We start from the raw sequence: 25217 nt of genomic DNA, 5'->3' as shown, positions 1-25217 counted from the left end.
CATATCTCAGATGTTTGTATTTCTGTAGAATACTGTGAAACTTTATTACTCTCAATAGGTTTATAGATAAGAATTTTTTAAAAATTATCTTATTAACTGTAGAAATAGCTTATGTTTCAGTGCCAGGATATTTAACCAGTGTAATGTCATCCAGTAGTGAGGAGGCAGAGTTGTGGGCAGAAGACACTAGAAAAAATGTGAGTAACTCCCTCCTGCCACCTGACGTCCCTCCTGCTGTCAAAGTAACCTGCAGAGTCTCCTGTGGTCCATCATGTAGGACCGTGTATCTCAAAGAATGATCTGCTGACCCCTTTAGAATCATCCAGGGACTGCTAAAAAATGTGGCTTTTGCAGCCCATCCCAACCCACTGAATTGAAATATCTCAGAATGGGGCCGTTTTAACAAGCTCCTCAGGTGATTGATGCAAGATAAAGTTTGAGAACCCTTGACTTAAACCGAATGAGTTGTCGAAACTGTAGCTAGGGCTCTTTCCTTCTTCTACCTAAACCCTTAATTGGCTCCACAAAGCCACAGAAGCAAGTTGAAAGTTTTCAACCTGTCAAATACAGCTTTAATTACTTCTCTGCCTAGGTCTCCAGTTTTATTCTCTCCCTGCTGCGTGCTGTGTGCTTAAAATTCCAGCAACAAGGAACTGTTTGCAGTCTCTGCAAACAGAGCTTGCTGCTTCTGGTCTCCTTGTCTGCGCTGACCAGGTCCCCTCTATCTGGAATGCCCTCCCTTCCTTTCTTTTCTTTTTTTTTTTGAGACGGAGTCTTGCTCTGTCACCCAGGCTGGAGTGCAATGGCACAATCTAGGCTCTGTTGCCCAGGCTGAAGTGCCATAGCGCAATCTTGGCTCACTGCAACCTCCGCCTCCCAGGTTCAAGCAATTCTCCTGCCTCAGCCTCCCGAGTAGCTGGGATTACAGGCACCTGCCACCACACCTGGCTAATATTTGTATTTTTAGTAGAGACGGGGTTTCACCATTTTGGCCAGGCTGGTCTCAAACTCCTGACCTCAGGCAATCTACCCGTCTCGGCCTCTCAAAGTGTTGGAATTACAGGCATGAGCCTCTGCGCCCGGCCTCTTCCTTCCTTTTCTTTCCAGGCTCCTCTATCTAGAATGTTCTTTCTTTCATCCTCCCCTTCATTACATCCCCTGAACTAAGTTAACATGGCTGCTCTTTCTCTTTGTAGATCTGTATCATCAGCCTTATACGGAATTATTATTATTATTATTATTTTTTTTTTTTTTTGAGACGGAGTCTCGCTCTGTCACCCAGGCTGGAGTGCAGTGGCCGGATCTCAGCCCACTGCAAGCTCCGCCTCCCGGGTTCACGCCATTCTCCTGCCTCAGCCTCCGTAGTAGCTGGGACTACAGGCGCCCGCCACCTCGCCCAGCTAGTTTTTTGTATTTTTTAGTAGAGACGGGGTTTCACCGGGTTAGCCAGGATGGTCTCGATCTCCTGACCTTGTGATCCGCCCGTCTCGGCCTCCCAAAGTGCTGGGATTACAGGCTTGAGCCACCGCGCCTGGCCCAGCCTTATACGGAATTATAAATGCTAGGGCTATTTTTCTTTTTTTTTTCCTGAGATGGACTTTCACTCTTGTTGCCCAGGCTGGAGTGCAATGGTGTGTTCTCAGCTCACCACAACCTCCGCCTCCCGGGATCAAGAGGTTATCCTGCCTCAGCCTTCTGAGTAGCTGGGATTACAGGCATGTGCCACCATGCCCAACTAATTTTGAATTTTTAGTAGAGACAGGGTTTCTCCATATTGAGCAGGCTAGTCTTGAACTCCCAACCTCAGGTGATCACCCCACCTCGGCCTCCCAAAGTGCTGGGATTATAGGTGTGAGCCACCGCGTGGCCTCAAGGGCTATTTTTCCATACATATTATATAATAGGCCATGAAAGTCTTGAGGACAGGATAAATGTGTTGGTTAGTTTGGTTGCAGGCAACAGAACTCAAATCTGAAGAAAGAAAGAAGTATTGGTAAGATGCTGCATAAGTAAGAGAGAAAAAAGAACTGTGCTTAGGAAGGGCAGACACTAGGGAAGCTACAGGTCACAGCAATAGGAACTTCTACCTATGCCAGAGGAGGGTCATGAAGCATAAAAAGCAGAGACTATCAGTGGCAGCCTCAACAAGGTCATTGTTACATCACTGAAACATACATACGCACATACACATACATTACATTTAACATTGTGTGTAGTTCATGTCAGGCCTCTGAGCCTAAGCTAAGCCATCATATTCCCAGTGACCTGCATGTATACATCCAGATGGCCTGAAGCAACTGAAGATCCACAAAAGAAGTAAAAATAGCTTTAACTGATGGACATTCCACCATTGGGATTTGTTTCTGCCCCACCCTAACTGATCCATGTACTTTGTAATCTCCCCTACCCTTAAGAAGGTTCTTTGTAATTCTCCCCACCCTTGAGAATGTACATTTTGAGATCCACCCCCTGTCCCCAAAACATTGCTCTTAACTCCACCGCCTATCCCAAAACCTATAAGAACTAATGATAATCCCACCACCCTTTGCTGACTCTCTTTTCGGACCCAGCCCACCTGCACCCAGGTGAAATAAACAGCCTTGTTGCTCACACAAAGCCTGTTTGGTGGTCTCTTCACACGGACACGTGAGACATTTGGTGCAGAAACCCGGGACAGGAGGACTCCTTCGGGAGACCAGTCCCCTGTCCCCACCCTCACTCTGTGAGGAGATCCACCTACGACCTCGGGTCCTCAGACCAACCAGCCCAAAGAACATCTCACTGATTTCAAATCAGGTAAGTGGTCTTTTCACTCTTCTTCAGCCTCTATCACTACCCTTCAATCTTCCTCTCTCACTACCCTTCAATCTCCCTGTCCTTCCAATTCCAGTTCTTTTTCCTCTCTATTAGAGACAAAGGAGACACATTTTATCCACGGACCCAAAACTCCGGTGCCAGTCACGGACTCTGGAAAACAGTCTTCCCTTGGTGTTTGATCACTGCGGGGACGCCTGCCTGATCATTCACCCACCTTTCACCTTTCTGATCATCGCAGGGATGCCTGCCTTGGTCATTCACCCACATTCCCTTGGTGGCAAATCAATTGCAAGGACGTCTGCTGTGGCTGCTCACCACCCCCTTCTCGGTGTCTCTACCCTTCTCTTTAAACTTGCCTCCTTCACTATGGGCAAACTTCCACCCTCCATTCCCCTTTCTTCTCCCTTAGCCTGTGTTCTCAAGAACTAAAACCTCTTCAACTGTCACCTGACCTAAAATCTAAGCATCTTATTTTCTTCTGCAATACCATTTGGCCCCAATACAAACTCGACAGTAGTTCCAAGTGGCCAGAGAATGGCACTTTTGATCTGTCTATCCTATAAGATCTAGATAATTTTTGTCGAAAAATGGGCAAATGGTCTGAGGTGCTTGACGTCCAGGCATTTTTTGACACATTGGTCCCTCCCTAGTCTCTGCTCACCATGAAACTCGTCCCAAATCTTTCATCTTTCTCTCCTGTCTGTTCCTTCAGTCTCAACCCCAAGCTCTGAGTCCTTTGAATCCTTTTCTACAGACTTATCTGACCTCTCCCCTTCTCCCCAGGCTGCTCCTCACCAGGCCAAGCCGGGTCCCAATTCTTCCTCAGCCTCTGCTCCCCCACCCTATAATCCTTCTATCACCTCCCCTCCCCACACCCGGTCTGGCTTACAGTTTCGTTCCGTGACTAGCCCTCCCCCACCTGCTCAACAATTTCTTCTTAGAGAGATGGCTGGAGCTGAAGGCATAGTCAGGGTATGTGTGCCTTTTTCTCTATCAGACCTCTCTCAGATCAGTCAGCGTTTAGGCTCTTTCTCATCAGACCCCACTAAATACATACAGGAATTCCGATATCTAACTCCATCCTATAATTTAACCTGGAGTGACTTAAATGTCATCCTGACTTCTACCTTCTCCCCAGATGAATGGGAAAGAGGTTTTCTCCGGCCCAGTCTCACACAGATAACCGCTGGCTTCATGAGCCAGACCTCCAGGAAGGCATTAGAGCAGTTCCCCGGGAGGATCCCCAATGGAACTATCCGGCAGATTCCACAGGTAGAGCTAGGCGAGATTACATGGTTTCCTGCCTAGTTGAAGGACTTAAAAAGGCAGCTTACAAAGCTGTTAATTATGACAGACTTAAAGAAACTACCCAAGGTAAAGATGAAAACCCAGCCCAGTTCATGGCCCGCTTAGCAGCAACCCTTAGATGCTTTACCGCCCTAGACCCAGAGGGGCCAGAAGGCCGCCTTATTCTCAATATGCATTTTATCACCCAGTCAGCTCCTGACATTAGAAAAAAGCTTCAAAAATTAGATTCCAACCCTCAAACGCCACAACAGGACCTAATTAACCTCGCCTTCAAGGTGTACAATAATAGAGTAGAGGCAGCCAAGTTTCAATTATTTCTGGGTTGCAATTCCTTGCCTCCACTGTGAGAGAAACCCCAGCCACATCTCCAGCACACAGGAGCTTCAAAACATCTGAACCGCAGTGGCCAGGCGTTTTTTCAGGGCCGACTCCCCCAGGGTCTTGCTTCAAGTGCTGGAAATCTGGCCACTGGGCCACGGAATGCCTGCCGCCCAGGATTCCTCCTAAGCCATGTCTCATCTGTGCGGAACCCCATTGGAAATTGGACTGTTCGACTCACCTGGCAGCCACTCCCAGAGCCCCTGGAACTCTGGCCCAAGGCTTTCTGACCGATTCCTTCCCAGATCTTCTAGCGGCTGAAGACTGATGCTGCCCCATCGCCTCGGAAGCCCTCTAGACCATCACAGACGCTGAGCTTTGGGTAACTCTCACAGCAGAGCGTAAGTCCGTACCCTTCTTAATCGATACGGAGGCTACCCACTCCACATTACCTTCTTTTCAAGGGCCTGTTTCCTTTGCCTCCATAACTGTTGTGGGTATTGATGGCCAGGCTTCTAAACCTCTTAAAACTCCCCAACTCTGGTGCCGACTTGGACAACATTCTTTAATGGACTCCTTTTTAGTTATTCCCACCTGTCCAGCTCCTTTATTAGGTCGAGACATTTTAACTAAATTATCTGCTTCCCTGACTATTCCTGCTCTACAGCCACACCTCATTGCCACCTTTCCCCCACTTCAAAGCCTCCTTCACATCCTCTTTTTGTATCTCCCCACTTTAATCACAAGTATAGGATACCTCTACTCCCTCCTTAGTGACTGATCATGCACCCCTTACCATCCCATTAAAATCTAATCACCCTTACCCTGCTCAATGCCAATATCCCATCCCACACCACGCTTTAAAAGGATTAAAGCCTGTTATCACTCACCTGTTACAGCATGGCCTTTTAAAGCCTATGAACTCTCGTTACAATTCCCCCATTTTACCTGTCCGAAAACCAGACAAGTCTTACAGGTTAGTTCAGGATCTGCACCTTATCAACCAAATTGTCTTGCCTATCTACCCCATGGTGCCAAACCCATATACTCTCCTAACCTCAATACCTCCCTCCACAACCATTCTGTTCTAGATAAACCTAGCTGACCCCAGAAATCCTAAATCCTTCCCCCACTCCCCTTTCCATTCCTTAAAAAACAGCCCTAAAAGCTGCTTCCACACTAGCCCTCCCTAACTCATCCCAACCCTTTTCATTACACACAGCCAAAGTACAGGGCTGTGTGGTCAGCGTTCTTACACAAGAGCCGGGACTGTGCCCTGTAGCCTTTCTGTCCAAACAACTTGACCTTACTGTTTTAGTCTAGCCCTCACGTCTGCATGCAGCAGCTGCTGCTGCTTTAATACTTTTAGAGGCTCTCAAAATCACAAGCTATGCTCTGCTTACTCTCTACAGTTCCCATAACTTTCAAAATCTATTTTCTTCCTCACACTTGACGCATATACTTTCTGCCCCCCAGCTCCTTCAGCTATACTCAGTCTTTATTGAGTCTCCCAGAATTACCATTGTTACTGGTCCAGACTTCAATCTCGCCTCCCACATTATTCCAGATATCACACCTGACCCGCATGACTTGTATCTCTCTGATCCACCTGACATTCACTCCATTTCCCCATATTTCCTTCTTTCTGTTCCTTTCCCTGATCACACTTGGTTTATTGATGGCAGTTCCACTAGGCCTAATTGCTACTCACCAGAAAAGGCAGGCTATGCTATAGTATCTTCCACATCTATCATTGAGGCTACCACTCTGCCCCCGTCCACTACCTCTCAGCAAGCCGAACTCATTGCCTTAACTTGGGCCCTCACTCTTGCAAAGGGACTACGCGTCAATATTCATACCGACTCTAAATATGCCTACCATATCCTGCACCACCATGCTGTTACATGCACAGAAAGAAATTTCCTCACTATGCAAGGGTCCTCCATTATTAATGCTTCTTTAATAAAAACTCTTCTCAAAGCTGCTTTACTTCCAAAGAAAGCTGGAGTCATTCACTGCAAGGGCTGTCAAAAGGCATCAGATCCCATCGCTCAGGGCAACGCTTATGCTAATAAGGTAACTAAAGAAGCAGCTAGTATTCCAACTTCTATCCCTCATGGCCAGTTTTTCTCCTTCTCATTGGTCACTCCTATTTACTCTCCTACTGAAGTTTCCACCTATCAATCTCTTCCCACACAAGACAAATGGTTCTTGGACCAAGGAAAATATCTCCTTCCAACCCACAGGCCCATTCTATTCTGTCATCATTTCATAACCTCTTCCATGTAGGTTACAAGCTGTTAGCCTGCCTCTTAACCTCTCATTTCCTTTCCATTGTGAACATGTATCCCCAGTCCTCCACTCTTGACTCCTTTTTGGAGTGGACAGATGATCTTTGTTGACAGGACACACTCCAACACTTTCACCCTGATGAAGTCCTATTCTTTACTTTTATACTCAATTATTCTTCTTCCCATTCTTATGCCACCCTCTACCTCTCCCCAGCTATCTCCACCACACTATCAATCTCACTCACTCTCTCCTAGCCATTTCTAATCCTTCTTTACAAACGATTGCTGGCTTTGCATTTCTTTCCTCCAAAATCACCGAGTACCGCAATTTACTCATTGCTGAAAAAGGAGGACTCTGCATATTTTTAAATGAAGGGTGTTGTTTTTCCCTAAATCAGTCTGGCCTGGTATATGACAACATTAAAAAAAACTCAAAGATAGAGCCTAAAAACTTGCCAACCAAGCAAGTAATTACACTAAACCCCCTAACACCTCCTTGGACACTCTCTAATTAGATGTCCTGGTTCCTCCCAGTTCTTAGTCCTTTAATACTTGTTTTTCTCCTTCTGTTATTCGGATCTTGTGTCTTCCGTTTAGTTTCTCAATTCATACAAAACCACATCCAGGCCATCACCAATAATTCCATATAACAAATGCTTCTTCTAACAACCCCACAATATCACCCCTTACTACAAATTCTTCCTTCAGCTTAATCTCTCCCACTGTAGGTTCCCACGCCGCTCCTAATCCCGCTTGAAGCAGCCCTGAGAAACATCGCCCATTATCTCTCCATACCACCCCCAAAAATTTTCGCCGCCCCAACACTTGACCACTATTTTGTTTTATTTTTCTTATTAATATAAGACAGGAATGTCAGGCCTCTGAGCCCAAGCTAAGCCATCATATCCCCAGTGACCTGCACGTACACATCCAGATGGCCTGAAGCAACTGAAGATCCACAAAAGTAGTAAAAACAGCCTTACCTGATGACATTCCACCATTGGGATTTGTTTCTGTCCCACCCTAACTGATCCATGTACTTTGTAATCTCCCCCACCCTTAAGAAGATTCTTGGCCGGGCGCGGTGGCTCAAGCCTGTAATCCCAGCACTTTGGGAGGCCGAGACGGGCGGATCACGAGGTCAGGAGATCGAGACCATCCTGGCTGACACGGTGAAACCCCGTCTCTACTAAAAAATACAAAAAAACTAGCCGGGCGAGGTGGCGGACGCCTGTAGTCCCAGCTACTCGGGAGGCTGAGGCAGGAGAATGGTGTGAACCCGGGAGGCGGAGCTTGCAGTGAGCCAAGATCATGCCACTGCACTCCAGCCTGGGCGGCAGAGCGAGACTCTGTCTCAAAAAAAAAAAAAAAAAAAAAAAAAGAAGATTCTTTATAAACTCCCCCACCCTTAAGAAGGTTCTTTGTCATTCTCCCCACCCTTGAGAATGTACCTTGTGAGATCCACCCCCTGTCCCCAAAACATTGCTCTTAACTCCACCGCCTATCCCAAAACCTATAAGAACTAATGATAATCCCACCACCCTTTGCTGACTCTCTTTTCAGACTCAGCCCGCCTGCACCCAGGTGAAATAAACAGCCTTGTTACTCACACAAAGCCTGTTTGGTGATCTCTTCACACAGACACGTGAGACAGTTCATAGTAATCAATCAAAATGCTATCTGTGGCTTGATGAAAGAACAATTCCCTCGAAGGAAGGGTGTATGGTGCTGTTACAGAAGAAGCTGAAGAGGTGCTTGGCAGCCGAAAACAATAGCTGTTCACTCCATTGGGCCTTGCTCTGGACTGTGTCCCCAATGTCTAATGAGGTGCTTAACACAAATTAGGCTTTTATTGAATATTTTCAGAATGATTGAAGTCAGAGAGACAGAGAACTGATACTTAACACCACCTACCAGGCAATGACTTAAGGATTTACTTGCTACTGCATTTAACCTCTCACAACAATTCTGTAGGTAAACACCGTGTTTTTTCAGATGGAGAACCTAAGACTAAAGAAAAAACTTGCCAAGGACACTCAGCAAGAGAAAGCTGTGGCCTTGAGTGTGTGGGCATTGACTTCCCTCAGTGAGAAATATAGAATCTTTTTTCTCCATAAGAAGCATATGTGGCCAGGCACGATGGCTCACTCCTGTAATCCCAGCACTTTCGGAGGTGAAGGCTGGCGGATCACCTGAGGTCAGGAGTTCAAGACCAACCTGGCCAACTTGGTAAAACCTGTCTCTACTAAAAGTGCAAAAATTAGCTGTGCGTGGTGGCAGGTGCCTGTAATCCCAGCTACTCAAGAGGCTGAGGCAGGAGAATGGCTTGAGCCCAGGAGGCAGAGGTTGCAGTGAGCCAAGATTGTGCCACTACATTCCAGCCTGAGGGGCAGGAGTATGACCCTATCTCAAAACCAAACAAACAAAAAACTGAAGAATTTGAAAGAGCACTTAAAGAGAGAGATATACCTTATTTATGGACTCAGCACTGTAAACATGGCAGTTCTTTCCAAATTAACCGTAATTTAATGTTAAGGTTAAGAATATAAACAATAAGCCGGGCGCGGTGGCTCATGCCTGTAATCCCTGCACTTTGGGAGGCCGAGGCGGGCGGATCACGAGGTCAGGAGATCGAGACCATCCTGGCTAACACGGTGAAACCCCGTCTCTACTAAAATACAAAAAAATTAGCCGGGCGCGGTGGCGGGCGCCTGTAGTCCCAGATACTCGGGAGGCTGAGGCAGGAGAATGGCACGAACCCAGGAGGCGGAGCTTGCAGTGAGCTGGGATCGCGCCACTGCACTCCAGCCTGGGTGACAGAATGAAGACTCCGCCTCAAAAAAAAAAAAAAAAGAATATAAACAATTACAAAAGGGACACACTTCCAGGTTTGCTAGGAACAAGCAAAGCCTGCTGTCCACAGTTTTTTTTTTTTTTTTTTGAGATGGAGTCTGTCTCTGTCGCCCAGACTGGGGTGCCGTGGCGCAATCTCAGCTCACTGCAACCTCCGCCTCCTGGGTTCAAGCAATTCTCCTGCCTCAGCCTCCCTAGTAGCTGGGATCACAGGTGCTTGCCACCATGCCCGGCTACTTTTTGTAGTTTTAGTAGAGACAGGGTTTCACCATGTTGGCAGGTTAGTCTCGAACTTCTGACCTCAGGCGATCTGCCAGCCTCGGACTCCGAAAGTGCTGGGATTACAGGTGTGAGCCACCATGCCCGGCCTGATTTTTGTGTTCTTCAGTAACATCTCTTTTTAGTTAACAATGTCTTGGAAAAAATAGAAGAAGGTCAACATTGTGTAGGGGTTAAGTTCATTAACATTTAGAGTCAGAAGTCCTGGCTTCAACTCAGCTGTTTTTTATCATAAATGTAATCTGAGGTAAGTTTTTGGACTGTCTGTACCTCTATTTCTCTGGAAACAGCAGGATGATAACATTAGTTACCTATTTCATAGAGTTATTATGATGATTAAATGAGTTAACACATATAAAGCACTTGGAATAATAACTGATACATAGTTAAGTGCTATTAAAAGTTTTGTTTGTTAGGCTAAGCGCTGTGGCTCATGCCTGTATTCCTAGCACTTTGGGAGGCTGGGACAAGAGGATTGCTTGAGCCCAGGAGTTTGAGACCAGCCTAGGCAACATAGTGAGACCTCGTCTCTACTAAAAATAAAAAACTTAGCCAGGCATGGTGGTGGGCACCTCTAGTCCTAGCTACCTGAAGGCTGAGGTGGGAGGATTGCTTGAGCCCAGGAGGTTGAAGCTGCAGTGAACAGTGAGCCACTGCACTCCAGACTGGATGACAGAACAAGATCCAGTCCCCACTGCCTCCCACCAAAAATTATTTTTAACTGCTGCATTTAATATTTATATTTTATTTTATTTTATTTTATTTTTTATTTTTTATTTTTTTTTTTGAGACGGAGTCTCGCTCTGCCGCCCAGGCTGGAGTGCAGTGGCCGGATCTCAGCTCACTGCAAGCTCCGCCTCCCGGGTTTACGCCATTCTCCTGCCTCAGCCTCCCGAGTAGCTGGGACTACAGGCGCCCGCCACCTCGCCCGGCTAGTTTTTTGTATTTTTTAGTAGAGACGGGGTTTCACCGTGTTAGCCAGGATGGTCTCGATCTCCTGACCTCGTGATCCGCCCGTCTCGGCCTCCCAAAGTGCTGGGATTACAGGCTTGAGCCACCGCGCCCAGCCAATATTTATATTTTAAATATATTACACTGTAACATATTTAATTATCCCTCTAATAAACAGAAATTTTGTTGCTTGCATATTTTTGGTACTATAGACAGTGTTTCAAAGAACAACAGGCTGAGGCTAGTGGCTCAGGTCTGTAATCCCAGCACTTTGGGAGGCTGAGGAGGGGCTGAATCACCTAAGGTCAGGAGTTCGAGACCAGCCTGGCCAACATGGTGAAACCCTGTCGCCAATAAAAATACAAAAAAAGTTAGCCAGGCGTGGTGGCAGGTGCCCATGATCCCAGGTACTCGGGAGGCTGAGGCAGGAGAATCACTTGAATCCAGGAGGTAGAGGCTGCAGTGAGCCGAGATCATGCCACTGCACTCCAGCCTGGGCAACAGAGTGAGATTCCATCTCAAAAAATGAAAGAAAAAAAAAAAGAACAACATTTCTGTTTTAACCTCCTTGTGCACATGTTTGTCTACACATTGATTCCAGAAGTAGAATCATTGAGATAAAGGGTACATGTATGTTAAAAGTTATTATTAGGTTGGGCGTGGTGACTCACGTCTATAATCCCAGAACTTTGGGAGGCCGAGGTGGGTGGATCACAAGGTCAAGAGATCGAGACCATCCTGGCCAACATGGTGAAACTCTGTCTCTACTAAAAATACAAAAATTAGCCGGGCATGGTGATGCACACCTGTAGTCCCAGCTACTCGGGAGGCTGAGGCAGGAGAATTGCTTGAACCAGGGAGGTGGAGGTTGTGGTGAGCTGAGATTGCGCCACTGCACTCCAGCCTAGCAACAGAATGAGACTCCATTTCAAGGGGAAAAAAAAGTTATTATTATTATTATTTTTACTTTAAGTTCTGGGATACATGTGCTGAACGTGCAAGTTTGTTACACAGTTATACATGTGCCATGGTGGTTTGCTGCACCTATGAACCCGTCATCTAGGTTTTAAGCCCCACATGCATTAGGTTTGTCCTAATGCTCTCTCTCTCCCCTTTCCCCCAAGTCCTCTATTTTTTTTTTTTTTTTTTTTTTTTTAGATGGAGTCTTGCTATTTTGCTCAGGCTGGTCTCAAACTCCTGGGCTCAAGCAATTCTGAAGGTGAGGGCAAACCTGACGCTGATGTCACTTGCTTTCAGCTGTTTTTTTGTTTTCTTTTCCTAAAGAAAGGGCCCCTTCAGCCTTACTATAAATAACATCTCTGATGTGTGGGTCACAAAGGTAACGGTTGCCTAAGTTGTTTTTCAGGAACATAGAATCAGCTTTGGTTCAGTTCATACCAGGTGAGACCACTGATCCTTCAACTGGGCTTGCACGCATGTATGATGGGTGACCTTTTGACATCAGAGGGCTGAGAGCTCCACCTCAGATCATGCTAATGCTGCCACGTTTTTCTCTTTCTTTCTTACTTTCTCTTTTTCTTTCTTTCTTTCTTTCTTTCTTTCTTTCTTTCTTTCTTTCTTTCTTTCTTTCTTTCTTTCCTTCTTTCTTTCCTTCTTTCTTTCTTTCTTTCCTTCTTTCTTTCTTTCTTTCTTTCTTTCTTTCTTTCTTTCTTTCTTTCTTTCTTTCTCTCTTCCTTCCTTCCTCCTTCCTTCCTTCCTTTCTCCTTCCTTCCTTCTTTCCTTCCTTCCTTCTCTCCCTCCCTCTCTCTCTCGATTTCTTTCTTTCTCTTTCTCTCTCTTTCTCTCCTTCCTTCTTTCCTTCCTTCCTTCTCTCCTTCCCTCTCTCTCTCGATTTCTTTCTTTCTCTTTTTCTCTTTCTTTCTCTCCTTCCTTCCTTCTTTCCTTCCTTCCTTCTCTCCCTCCCTCTCTCGACTTCTTTCTTTTTCTCTCCTTCCTTCCTTCTTTCCTTCCTTCCTTCTCTCCCTCCCTCTCTCGATTTCTTTCTTTCTCTTTCTCTCTTTCTTTCTCTCCTTCCTTCCTTCCTCCCTTCCTCCCTCCTTCCTTCTCTTCCTCCCTCTCTCGTGATTTTTCTTTCTCTTTCTCTCTTTTTCTTTCCCTTTCTTTCCTTTCTTTTCCTTCCTTCCTTCCTTCCTTCCTTCCTTCCTTCCTTCCTTCCTTCCTTCCTTCCTTCCTTCCTTCCTTCCTTCCTTCCTTCTCTTTTTTATAAAGACAGGATCACCCAGGCTGGAATACAGTGTTGTGATCATAGCTCACTGCAGCCTCAAACTCCTGGGCTCAAGTCATCCTCCCGCCTCAGCCTCCCATAGTGCTAGGATTACAGGCCTGAGCCACTGTGCCTGGCCAATGCTGCCATTTTTTGAACATGTGTCCTATGAAGAACCAAAAATCTAGACTACACTTTTACGGAACACTGATTACCTCACTTTTCCTTATGCCTAATTATGTTTCCCCATGCCTTAGACGACCCTGCTCTTCTATCCCATAAATGCCCCTAAACTCCATCTTTGGGGAGGCAGACATGAGACCTGTTCTCCCATCTCCTTGCGGCCCACATAAATAAATTCTTTCTCTGCTACAAAACTCATTATGTTCATGGTTGGCTTACTGTGGTGTGGGCAAAACAGGCCCAGTTTTGTAACTGCCCAAAGGGTTCACCCTGCTGTCTGCCTAGACAGAGCCGATTCATCAGGACAGGGGATTTGCAACAGAGAAAGAGTAATTCATGCAGAGCCAGCTGTACGGGAGACCAGAGTTTTATTACTCAAATCAGTCTCCCTGGGGAGCAGAATTTTTAAGGACAATTTGACAGCGGAGAGGGGAGGCCAGTGAGCCAGGAATGCTGATTAGTCAGAGATGAAATCACAGGGAGTCGAAGCTGTCTTCTTGCACTCAGTCAGTTCCTGGGTGGGGGCCGCAAGATCAGATGAGCCAGTTTATTGATCTGGGTGGTACCAGCTGATCCATCAAGTGCAGGATCTGTAAAATGTCTCAAGCACTCATCTGAGGAGCAGTTTAGGGAGGGTCAGAATCTTGTAGCCTCCAGCTGCATGACTCCTAAACCGTAATTTCTAAACTTGTGGCTAATGTTAGTCCTACAAAGGCAGTCTGGTCCCCAGGCAAGGAGGTCTGCTTTGGAAATGGGCTGTTATTGTCTTTGTTTTAAACTATAAACTAAGTTTCTCCCAAAGCTAGTTCAGCCTATGCCCAGGAAATGAACAAGGACAACTTGGAGGTTAGAAGCAGGATGGAGTCAATTAAGTTAGATCTCTTTCACTGTCTCAGTCATAATTTGGCAAAGGCAGTTTCAGTTCAGTAACACTCTCACCTTAGCTATCTGAGCAGCTGGGATTACAGGCACACACCACTATGCCTGGCTAAAATTATTAATTTTTATTTATTAATATTTAACTTGGCACTGCATACAAACAGTACAAATTTCAAGATGCACAAAAGATCATATGGTAAAAGTCTTTTTTTCATTCCTGTTTCCCAGGAACCAGTTCCCCTCCCTAGCAACAACCACAGTTATTCATTTCCTGTGTATCTTTTCAAAAAATCAATATGCATAAACAGTATATATACATTTTGTGTGTCTACATATGTTATACATACACATAAACCCTTATACCTACGTGTGTGCACATGTATAGTCTTTCAAAAAAATCAATGATAGTGTACAATAAATACAGTTGTGTACTTTGCTTTTTTCACTTAATAATACATCTCAGAGGGGTTTCTCTAGGACAGTTATAAAGCTGACTTGCTTTTTAATGGCTGCATAGTATTCCATTGTATGGAGATGCCTTTATTTATTTATTTGCTTATTTTTGAGTCTCACTCTGTCGCTGGGCTGGTATGCAGTGGCGCAGTCTCGGCTCACGGCAATCTGGAGATAGCCATAATTTATTTAACCAGTCACCTATTGGTGAATATTTAAAATGTTTCTAGCTGGCTGTAGTGGCTCATGAGTGTCATCCAAGTGCTTTGTGAGGTTAAGGCAGGAGGATCACTTGAGCCCGGGAGTTCAAAACCAGCTTGTGCAACATAGCAAGACTCTGTCTCTACAAAAAACTCATTTTTAAATTACCTGAGCATGGTGGTATGTGCCCGTTGTTCCAGCTACTCAAGAGGCCTGAAGTAGGAGGATTGTTTTAGCCCAGGAAGCCAAGGCTGCAGTGATGTGTGAGCCACTGCTTTCCAGACTGGGTGACAGAACTAGACACTGTCTCAAAATAAAATAAACACAGAAATGAATAAATAAATAAAATATCTCAAAAATAAAGTGTTTCTAATATTTTGCTATAACAAACAACACTACAGTAAATATCCATATATTATCTTGTCTACGTACTTTTTTTTATTTTATGAAATACTTTCTAATGGACCTAAAAATGGTGGGCCAAACATTTTTAACATTGTTTTATCTATTTGTTGAGTGAATTTATCATACTTTAGAAAAACATTTCTCTATCATGAACATTCAGGTTTTCTAATAGTTTTGTTGATAAATAAACTTCAAAGAATATAGGAATGTTTTTCTCATTTCTTCAACATTGCTTGAAATTATGAACTAATTTCTTTTCATCCCTTCCATGGAAATAAATAAGTGAAGTACATATTTTCCTAGATGTTTTAAAGAGCTGTATCTTTGTTTTTTGGGGGTTGGTTGAGAGATACATTAGTCTTCTTGGTGACAGGATGTTGATTATAGGCCTTTCAAATTTTCTTTGTACTAATCTATACTTTTGATATACTTCAGGGATTAGAAACGGAATTGTGAATTTATTTTCAGGCTGACACCATCACCATCACTGTTATCATCATCACCCTTGTCATCTACAAGTTTAAAGACTGACAAGCCTGGGCAACATGGTGAAACCTCATCTCTTCAAAAAATACAAAAAATCAGCTGGGCATGTTGGCGTACGCCTGTAGTTCCAGCTACCTGGGAGGCTGAGATGGGAGGATCACTTGAGCCTGGGAAGTGGAGATTGCAGCGAGCCAAGATCGCGCCACTGCACTCCAGCCTGAATCACAGAGAAAGACCCTGTCTCCAAAAAAAGAAAGAAAAAAAGAGAAAGAAAGAAAGAGAAAGAAAGAGAAAGAAAGAAAGAGAGAAAGAAAGAGAGAAAGAGAAAGAAAGAAAGAAAGAAAGAAAAAGAAAGAAAGAAAAAGAAAGAAAGAAAGAAAGAAAAAGAAAGAAAGAAAGAAAGAAAGAAAGAAAGAAAGAAAGAAAGAAAGAAAGAAAGAAAGAAAGAAAGAAAGATAGATAGATTGATTTATTAGGAGTCTTATTGGTCTGGTGTGGTGGCTCATGCCTATAATCCCAGCACTTTGAAAGGCTAAGGAGAGAGGATTGCTTGCCTCCAGGAGTTCAAGACTAGCCTGGGCAACATGGCAAGACCCTGTTTCTTTTTTTCTTTTATTTGAGACGGAATCTCATTCTATCACCCAGGCTGCAGTGCAGTGGCATGATCTCGGCTCACTGCAACCTCTGCCTCCCGGGTTCAAGTGATTCTCCTGCCTTAGCCTCCCGAGTAGCTGGGATTATAGGCATGCACCACCATGCCTGGCTAATTTTTTTGTATTATTAGTAGAGACAGGTTTTCACCATGTTGGCCATGCTGGTCTTGAACTCCTGACCTCAGGTGATCTGCCCACCCTGGCCTTTCAAAGTGTTGGGATTACAGGCATGAGCCACGGCACCCAGCAAGACCCCGTTTCTACAAAAGAATCTTATTATATCAGATGCTTTTATCCTCCCATATCTATTTGCCTGCCTCATTTTGTTGAATACTGTTTTATTATTTTCTAAGAATTTTTATGCTTCTCATCTCTATAGCAGAGACTTAGTGAAAAAATGCATAGATTTTTAAAAATAAAAGACAATCTAGAATTAAAATCTGGTTCTACAACTTATTTCCTATGTGACTTTTGCTAAGTTAAATAATCTGAGCATATAAAATGGGAATAATAATATTGACCTTGTGAGATAATTATTGAAAGACATGTATAAATGTGAATATATTTGTCACCTCTCACATGCCAGGTCCTCTAGCCCTCAGAGTAGCCACTATCAGGATAAATAGGAAGGCAAATATAGCAGGCTATGGAAGACTAAGAGGATAGTATGAGATGAATGTGATGTGGAAAGGTTTCCAAGGCCAGGCATGGTGGCTCATGCCTATAATCCCAGTACTTTGAGAGACTGAGGCAGGAGGATTGCTTGAGCCCAGGAGTTCATGACCAGCTTGGGCAGCATATTGGGGGACACTGTCTCTACAAAAAATACAAAAGTTAGCTGAGTGTGATGACACATGACTGTGCTCCTAGCTACTCAGGAGGCTGAGGTGGGAGGACTGTTTGAGCCCATGAGGTTGAGACTGCAGCAGTGAGATGAGCCACTGCGCCCGGCCTCTTGCAGGACTTTTTAGATAATATTAAGGATTTGGAATTTAATCCTAAGGATTAGGAGACCTATTAAAGGATTTTGTGCATGGGGTGACACAAGATGTTTGCTTTTTGAAAGACCACTTTAGTGGCCATGTGGATAATAAACTGGAGAGAGGCAATGATGGATGCAGGTAGGGCAGCTAGGAACTATTGCCATAAGTCGCGCAAGAGAATGCAGTGATTTAAAATAAGCGGTGGCTATGGAAATAGAAGAAAATGAGCATGGTGGCTCACACCTGTAATCCCAGCACTTTGGGAGGCCAAGGCAGCAGGATCTTGAGGTCAGGAGTTCAAGACTAGCCTGGCCAACATGGTGAAACTCTGTCTCCACTAAAAATACAAAAAAATTAGGTGGGCGTGGTGGCATGTGCCTGCAATCCCAGCTACTCAGGAGGCTGAGGCAGGAGAATCACTTGAACCCAGGAGGCAAAGGTTGCAGTGAGCTGAGATCCTGCCATTGCACTCCTCCAGCCTGGGTGACAGAGACAGACTTCATCTCAGAAAAAAAATAACTATTGAGATACATATTGGAGGCAGGATTGTGATTATGATTGATTCAATGTGAATAAGAGGAGGAAATCAAGGATGACTTCCAGGTGTCTAGACTGAGCTATAAAATGGATCATAGTGCCATTTGCTAACAGAGAGATCAACCACTGGAGAAGGTGAGGTGGTGGCTGCTATAATGAGTTCATTATTGGAGACATTGGGCTGAGGGTGTCTATGTCAAATGGTCAGTCATGTAAGCTATTGGGCTATTGGGCATTTGAATGGCCTGGGGTGGAGATAAAGATGTGAAAGTCTTTGGAACCAAAATAGTGACAGAACCTGTGTGATTTTTGAGAGAGAGAGAAAGAGAGAGGGAGACAGAGAGGAGAAGGGAAAAGGTGCTAAGACAGAATCCTAGGATCTCTAGCCCAGAGCCAGTGGAGGAGACTCTGGCAAAGGAGAGAAACAACAGCCAGAAAGAAAGAAGGAAAGTCAGAGTGCTTCCAGGAGGGGATGGTCAGCACTGACAAAAATAGTCGAGGGGTCAAGCACAAAAATAGTTGAAAAGAATCTATTGGAATGAGTTACATGAACGTCACCAGTGACACTGATAATAAAGCAGTTTTTGGACAGATGGAGGTGCAGAGGTTGGCTCAGAACTCAGAATGGACTGAATAAGAAGTGAATAAATAAGAAATGATGACATAATGTAGAGGATCAGATCAAGAGATTTGGCCTTGAAGGGGATATGGGGCAGGAGTTGAGGCATAAGTGGGATGAAAGGGAGGTTTTTGTTTTCCTTTTGAAGATAGGAATAACTATCTTTTCATCTTATTTCCCCCCACTGCCTGCCCCCCACCACCCAATGCTCCAGCTCCATAGGTCTTTCCTTTCTTTGGTCCTGTCTCATTCACTGTTCCCAGTGCTTACCACACTTTTTCCTAAATCTTTGAACGGCTCACTTCTTTTCATTATTCATGGCTCTGCTCAAATGTCACTTCATCCAAAAATTATTCTGAGTTTATTCTTCTCCTCATTGTCAGTTACTGTCTTATCTTCTTCATGGCTCTGATTATCTGAAATGATTTTATTTGTTTATTGATTGATTATACATATCTTCCTTTTGTTTGTTTGTTGTTTGTTTGTTTTTGAGACAGAGTCTCCCTCTGTCACCCAGGCTGGAGTGTAGTGGCGTGGTCTCGGCTCACTGCAACCTCCACCTCCTGGGTTCAGGCGGTTCTCCTGCCTCAGCCTCCCGAATAGCTGGGACTACAGGCATGTGCCACCATACCTGGCCAATTTTTGTATTTTTAGTACAAAAATTTTTACTAAAGAAATGTTGTATTTTTAGTAGAGACGGGGTTTCACTATGTTAGCCAGGCTGGTCTTGAACTCCTGACTTCATGATCCACCTGCCTCCGCCTCCCAAAGTGCTGGGATTACATCACTTTGGCGTGAGCCACTGCGCCCAGCCTCTTTTGGTTTTTTGAGACAGGGTCTCCGTCTGTTGCCCAGGCTGGAGTACAGTGGCATGATCTCGGCTCACTGCAGCCTCCACCTTTCGGGTTCAAGCAATTCTTGTGCCTCAGCCTTCCAAGTAGCTCACACCCAGCTTTGTATTTTTAGTAGAGACAGGGTTTCACCATGTTGGCCAGGCTGGTCTCGAACTCCTGACCTCAGGTGATCTGTCCTCCTTGGCCTCCCAAAGTGCTGGGATTACAGGCGTGAGCCACTGCCCCGGCTTGGTTTGTTTTTTGAGACAGGGTCTCGCTCCGTCGCACAGGATGGAGTGCAGTAGCGCGATCTTGGCTCCTGTGCTCAAGTGATCCTCCCACCTCAGCCTCCCAAAGTGCTGAAATTACAGGCGTGAGCCACGGTACCCGGCCTATATCTCCTAATTAAAAGTAAAGCCTGGGGTAAACTGGATGAAGTTTACGGCCTGTTAAATACATACATGTATTATATGCGTTATTATATCCCATGTGTTACATTATATATTATTGTATATGTGTATTATATACTATGTACTATTCTTACAACTGTATGCAAATCTATAATTACCTCAAAGTAAAGTTTTGTTTTTGTTTTTTAAAGTAAGTTCTGTGAGAACTGGGATTTTGTTTGCTTGTTGACAGTTGTGTCTCCATCACCAGAACTGAGTCTGGCGTGCAGTGGGCACGAAATAAGTCTTCGAAAAAAGTGTGAATTAATGCCCGGCTAATTTTTGCATTGTTAGCAGAGACGGGGTTTCATCATGTTGGCCAGGCTGGTCTCGAACTCCTGACCTCAAGCGATCCACCTGCCTCGGCCTACCCAAAGTGTTGGAATTACAGGCGTGAGCCACCGCGCCCGGCTGATCACATTTAAAGGGCGGGATGGGGAGAGTACAAACAACAGAGGAAATCCTGAGCCGCAGAGGAAACTGGAGACGGCAGGGTTTAGCACTAGAATATCTGTAAGAGAGGTAGGATCGGAATCTGAATCTCCAGAACTCTTTCCACTACCCAGGCTCTCTCTCCATTAATGGACTATTGATTGGACGACAGAGTAATGATAGCACCGTCTTAGGAGACGTCCAATCATAGGTCATAGTTCAATCTTTGCAGCTTATTGTGATTACAACAGTGGAGGATGGTCCTTACAAGCGGCTGTTCTCTGATTACCATTAAGCATGGCCACGCCCGCACTTAACTTCTGACAGTGGGGAAAGAGGCTGTGTGTGACAGCTTGGAAGGTTTACTACTGCCTCAAGTCCTCTTCTCTGCAGTTGAGGTTTCAGGTTTCAATCCTCCCAATACCACAAGACAAAGCACCTGGCGGCTGCCGCCTCCGCCTCCGCGCCTTAACCTAGGCGGTTTGCCGAAGATTTCAGCCCCGCGGCCGCGCACTCGCCCTGCCCTAGACCAGGGTTGGGCGCATCGGCGGAGGTTGCTTCTTGGCTGCGCGAGCTGCGCGCGCTGGGAGGCGGCGATCGCAGCTGGGCCGGGACTTCCTTCCTCCACCGCACGACAACAAAACAACCCTGCAGCAGGCACTGAGTGCTTGGCAGCTGTCTGGGCGAGAGGCACAGCGATGGGCTCCGTGCTGAGCAGCGACAGCGGCAAATCGGCTCCCCCCTCTGCCACCCCGCGGGCCCTGGAGCGCAGGGGGGACCCGCAGTTGCCCGTCACGTCCTTCGATTGCGCCGTGTGCCTTGAGGTGTTACACCAGCCTGTCCGGACCCGCTGTGGCCACGTGTAAGTGCCAGGGGAGCTCGGTTTGGGCCCACCCCTAAGGAGGGCGATGTCGGGAAGCTGAGGGCATGGTGTGGGGAAGGAGGGGGACGGAAGACAGCGCCTTAGGAAACTGCTGCAGAGAGAAACCTGGACCCGTCGGGTGCGGGGCCACGGGGAAAACGCCGGTCGGAAGGTGACACAGGATTTCGGGAGGAGAAAAAAGAAACAATCGGGCCCTGCAGCCCCCTTGCGCTGCCTCCTCCCGAAGTCCAGGTGCGGAGCTCCAGAGAAGGGGATCCAGGCACGGGTCCCGCCCAGAGCCAGGGCTCGCCAACAGGGGAGGGTGCTCTTGGCTGGAGAACGAGCGCTCGCCCGGGCACGAAAAAGAAACGAGCTCCAACTGCAAGGCAGGGGCTCCCTCAAAGCGCAGGTACCCCGCTGAACACGGTGGAACAGGCTGCGCTTCCCTCTGCCCCAGAAACCCGGGTCCGTTTTGTTTTGCTGGAGCTGTGCACGTGTTCCCAGAATGCCCACAGAGGCTCGTCTTAAGCAAACAAGGGTCTGTGCAAAGTGTTTTTCCACCCCCACCCCTGCTACCCTTTCCCAACACAGACACCCATCCCCTCAAAGAGCAAGTCAAACTGGAGCTTCCGAGTGACTTTCCACAAGTCGTTAGAGTTTAACAACCTGCTAGGGTGGGGCTTGGACGTTAGCCGCAAGCCCCTGAATGTACTCCTCCAAAACCCAGCCACAACGTGACAGGAGGTGGCAGACTACCTGCTTTACACGCCGTCTCTCCAAACCGGCAGAAATTACAGAGTAAAATAACTTTCTCAAAACGGCATAGTACTTAGCTAAAACTCACAGTTGGTGCAAAGCCGTGGTCGTTTCTAAGAAGAGTTTAAAAACAAAGTTCCTATATAAAATTGGCACATGCTTAATGTGTGCTTGAGTAACTGGTGGAGTTGGATCTGTGAATTCGTGCTCTCTGTTTACTTTGTGTGTGTGTGTGTGTGTGTGTGTGTGTGTGTGTGTGTGTGTGTGTGTATGAGAGAGAGAGATAGAGAGATAGTCTGACTCTGTCGCCCAGGCTGGAGTGCGGTGGCGGTGGCAGGATCTCGGCTTACTGCAACCTCCACCCACTGCAACCTCTGTCTCCCCGCCTCAAGTGATCCTCCTGCCTCAGCCTCCCGAGTTGCTGGGATTACAGGCGCCCACGACCACACCCTACTAGTTTTTGAATTTTGAGTAGAGATGGGGTTTCACCATGTTGGCCAGGCTGGTCTTGAACTCCTGACCTCAATTGATCCACCCACCTCGGCCTTCCAAAGTGTTGGGATTAAAGGTGTGAGACACTGCACCCAGCCTTCTCTCTTTGGTTTGAATTTTGTTCGTGGATGTGTGTGTGTGTGTGTGTCTGCACGGATCAGAAGCGGAAGCCTACTTAATGTCCTTTGAAGGGTGACTATAGTATGATGAAGCCCTGTGTGATACCACAGTGGCATGTACTTGTATTTGGCTTAGCAGGAAGAAAGAAATGCATTTGGCTTAGCAGGAAGAAAGAAATAGCATTATTGCTTCTGAGGATCACTTTTGAAAGGATTTAGGTAGTCCTTAAAAACATGTTGTGCACTTGCATTCAGAAGTTTTGAGGCCGGGCATGGTGGCTCACACCTGGAATCCTTAGGTGATACTTAATACCTATAGCCTTGTATCTGAAAAGCAGTTTTCACCACTGCCCACCTGTGAGCCAGGGAAAAAAGTGTGCAGCCTGCACAATGTATAAATAAAGAGTGCTTTGGGCATTATTTCGTAGCTGTATTTTCGAGGCCTGTTGTTTCAGCTTTGTTCTTAAAACTCGAGGCTTAAATTTACCCTCCTTTCTGATTACTAATATTGTTGCTCAGCTGTCCAGATGTAGCTCATTAACGTAATATCCACAGGCCAATCTGGAAGCCAAGATGGGCTGTGTGAGTCATAAAATATATTGATTATTTTAGGGCAATAACAGCCTAAAGATACCTCCATTTAAATTGAATCATTATTAGCATTAAAACTTTGAAGTTGTGCAAAACATAAACAGTGGGCATTTTGAAGATTCTTTTTGGAATAGACCGCTTTGCTGCTAATTCAATTATCTGACTGGAGATTGTTTTCCTGTTTTGGACTTTGAATAGTATAACTTACCATTTACAATATTTTTCCTTCTACTAAAGGATAATGTAAGTTTGCAAAATGTTAAATTTTTTGTTTAATCTTTTTCTTTGTTAAAGTGAATAGGAAACTAGCAACTGGAAAAATAACCATAAAATAGCATTACAAGGGCTGAACAAATTGCCTTTCCTCTCTTTACTGTTCTTTGTTTTGACAAATCTATGTCCATTGTTCTAGCTGTGGGCAGAATTTCCATATTCCTCCTTTTGGCAAACTTACTTGGGCCCCTTCCACTTTATAAATGTTAACCAGAGTCTTTTCTGCTGTAGAGATTATGAGCGTTGTTAATGCCATTTGTACATTCTAAATGAATTACTCTTTTCCATTGAAATTAAGTTGGAAAATGAATAAATGCAAATGAACCTTCTGTATTTTATTATCCCATATTGAAGCTACAGTTTCAGACATATTGAACTAGGTGGTTTATGCTGATTTTCAAGTCAAACAAGTTTAATAGTAACAGCAGTACCTTGACTGAATATGTACAGAGCACTTTATAAGTTGTATTGTGATGCAGTAGTAACTGGCCCTTATAGAAAGCTGGATTTGAAATTCCCCTCTGCCACTAGCAAGCTGTGTGACCACTGTAGGGAAATTTGAATTTGATTTTTTTCCCCTAAAGGTTTGATCACTTGAGTCTATGAAACAAACTGCTAATAGATTAACAGGGGAGGAAAGGCCTACAAATGTATTAATGTGCATATGGGCACGGGAGTCATCAAACTATGAAAACTGAAAGGGCCAGATGCTTGATGCTTTTATACCATCTTGAGGTTACACCAGAATAGGGGCTTGGAACATGGTTATGGGAGGGCAACAGAAAGAAGATAATGGGGCAAAGATGGTCTAGTTATGCAGATGAAACTTCATAGATAGCAGCTCCTAGAAAGAATAGGCATGAGCCTGTGTTAAGTTGCTCTGTCAGACCTTCCTAGGTGTCAGACCTTCAGTTAATAATTTCCTAGGTACGGATAAGGGGGTGGCTCCAAGAAAGCCTGGTTGTTTATTTCACCAGTGTAGATTTTCTCTACAGATACAAGTCTCCCCCACAAAAGGCAGCTTTTTAGGGTTATTCCTGTATGCGGGAATATATCAAAGAAGTACATTTTGGGGTGAAATACTTTCAGTTTCCTTGAGTCCCCCATTTTAACATTTCCTTTATTTCCTTTTATTATTTTTTACTTTATTTTTAGAGGTGGGATCTCACTCTGTCACCTAGGTCGCAGTGTAGTGGTGCAATCATGGCTCACTGCAGCCTCTACCTCCTGGGCTCAGCAATCCTCCTGCCTCAGCCTCTCGCGTAGCTGGGACTACAAGTGCCTGCCACCATGCCTGGCTATTTTTTACTTATTTATTTATTTTGAGATGGAGTCTCACTCTATTGCCTAGGCTGGAGGGCAGTGACGTGATCTCAGCTCACTGCAACCTCCGCCTCCTGGGTTCAAGTGACTCTCCTGCCTCAGCCACTCTAGTAGCTGGGATTAAAGACACGCACCACCATGCCCAGCTAGTTTTTGTATTTTTTGTAGGGGCAGGGTTTCGCCATTTTGCCCAGGCTGGTCTTGAACCCCTGAGCTCAGGTGATTTGCCTGCCTCGGCCTCCCAAAGTGCTGGAATTACAGGAGTGAGCCCTGCACCCAGCCAAGAAAGTGACAATTCTTTACATACCGCAAGGTCAGGAATTTTGTAAGGGAACTATATACACAGGGTACCAGGCCAATCTTTTTGTAAGTCTATTGGCGTTTTAATGTCAATCTCAGTCCCTCAAAGCAGTTTGATCATGTATCTAAGTATGACATTCCAGTTAAAGCCTTGGGAAAATAACCACTGTCTCCAATTATGTCCTGTTCAGATTGTTACTGAACTTATGCATGTAACTATATTGCCATGAAATAAGAATACGCAAAAAACAGTTTGTCAATCCAAAGAGAAAAAGGTAAATTATTTTGCTCACAAAAGTATACTTGCCCGGGTGCAGTGGCTCATGCCTGTAATCCCAGAAGTTTGG

The 25217-nt window shown here is 45.3% G+C and overlaps 1 protein-coding gene across 2 annotated transcripts in view; it reads left to right on the top strand.

The window, feature by feature from the left end:
• Positions 1-20813: 20813 nt before the first annotated feature.
• Positions 20814-25217, top strand: part of RNF125 (ring finger protein 125) — a 49989-nt gene continuing 45585 nt past the window's right edge. For both annotated transcript variants that reach the window (XM_015121783.3, XM_001099929.5), the window contains exon 1: positions 20814-21016. In XM_015121783.3, coding sequence (XP_014977269.2) covers positions 20853-21016 — 164 coding nt within the window. In that variant the 5' untranslated portion in view covers positions 20814-20852. The remainder of the gene's footprint in view (positions 21017-25217) is intronic.

The sequence above is a fragment of the Macaca mulatta genome, chromosome 18 (assembly GCF_049350105.2).
Source record: "Macaca mulatta isolate MMU2019108-1 chromosome 18, T2T-MMU8v2.0, whole genome shotgun sequence".
Lineage (NCBI taxonomy): Eukaryota > Metazoa > Chordata > Mammalia > Primates > Cercopithecidae > Macaca > Macaca mulatta.
This window is presented reverse-complemented; position numbering and strand designations above follow the sequence as displayed.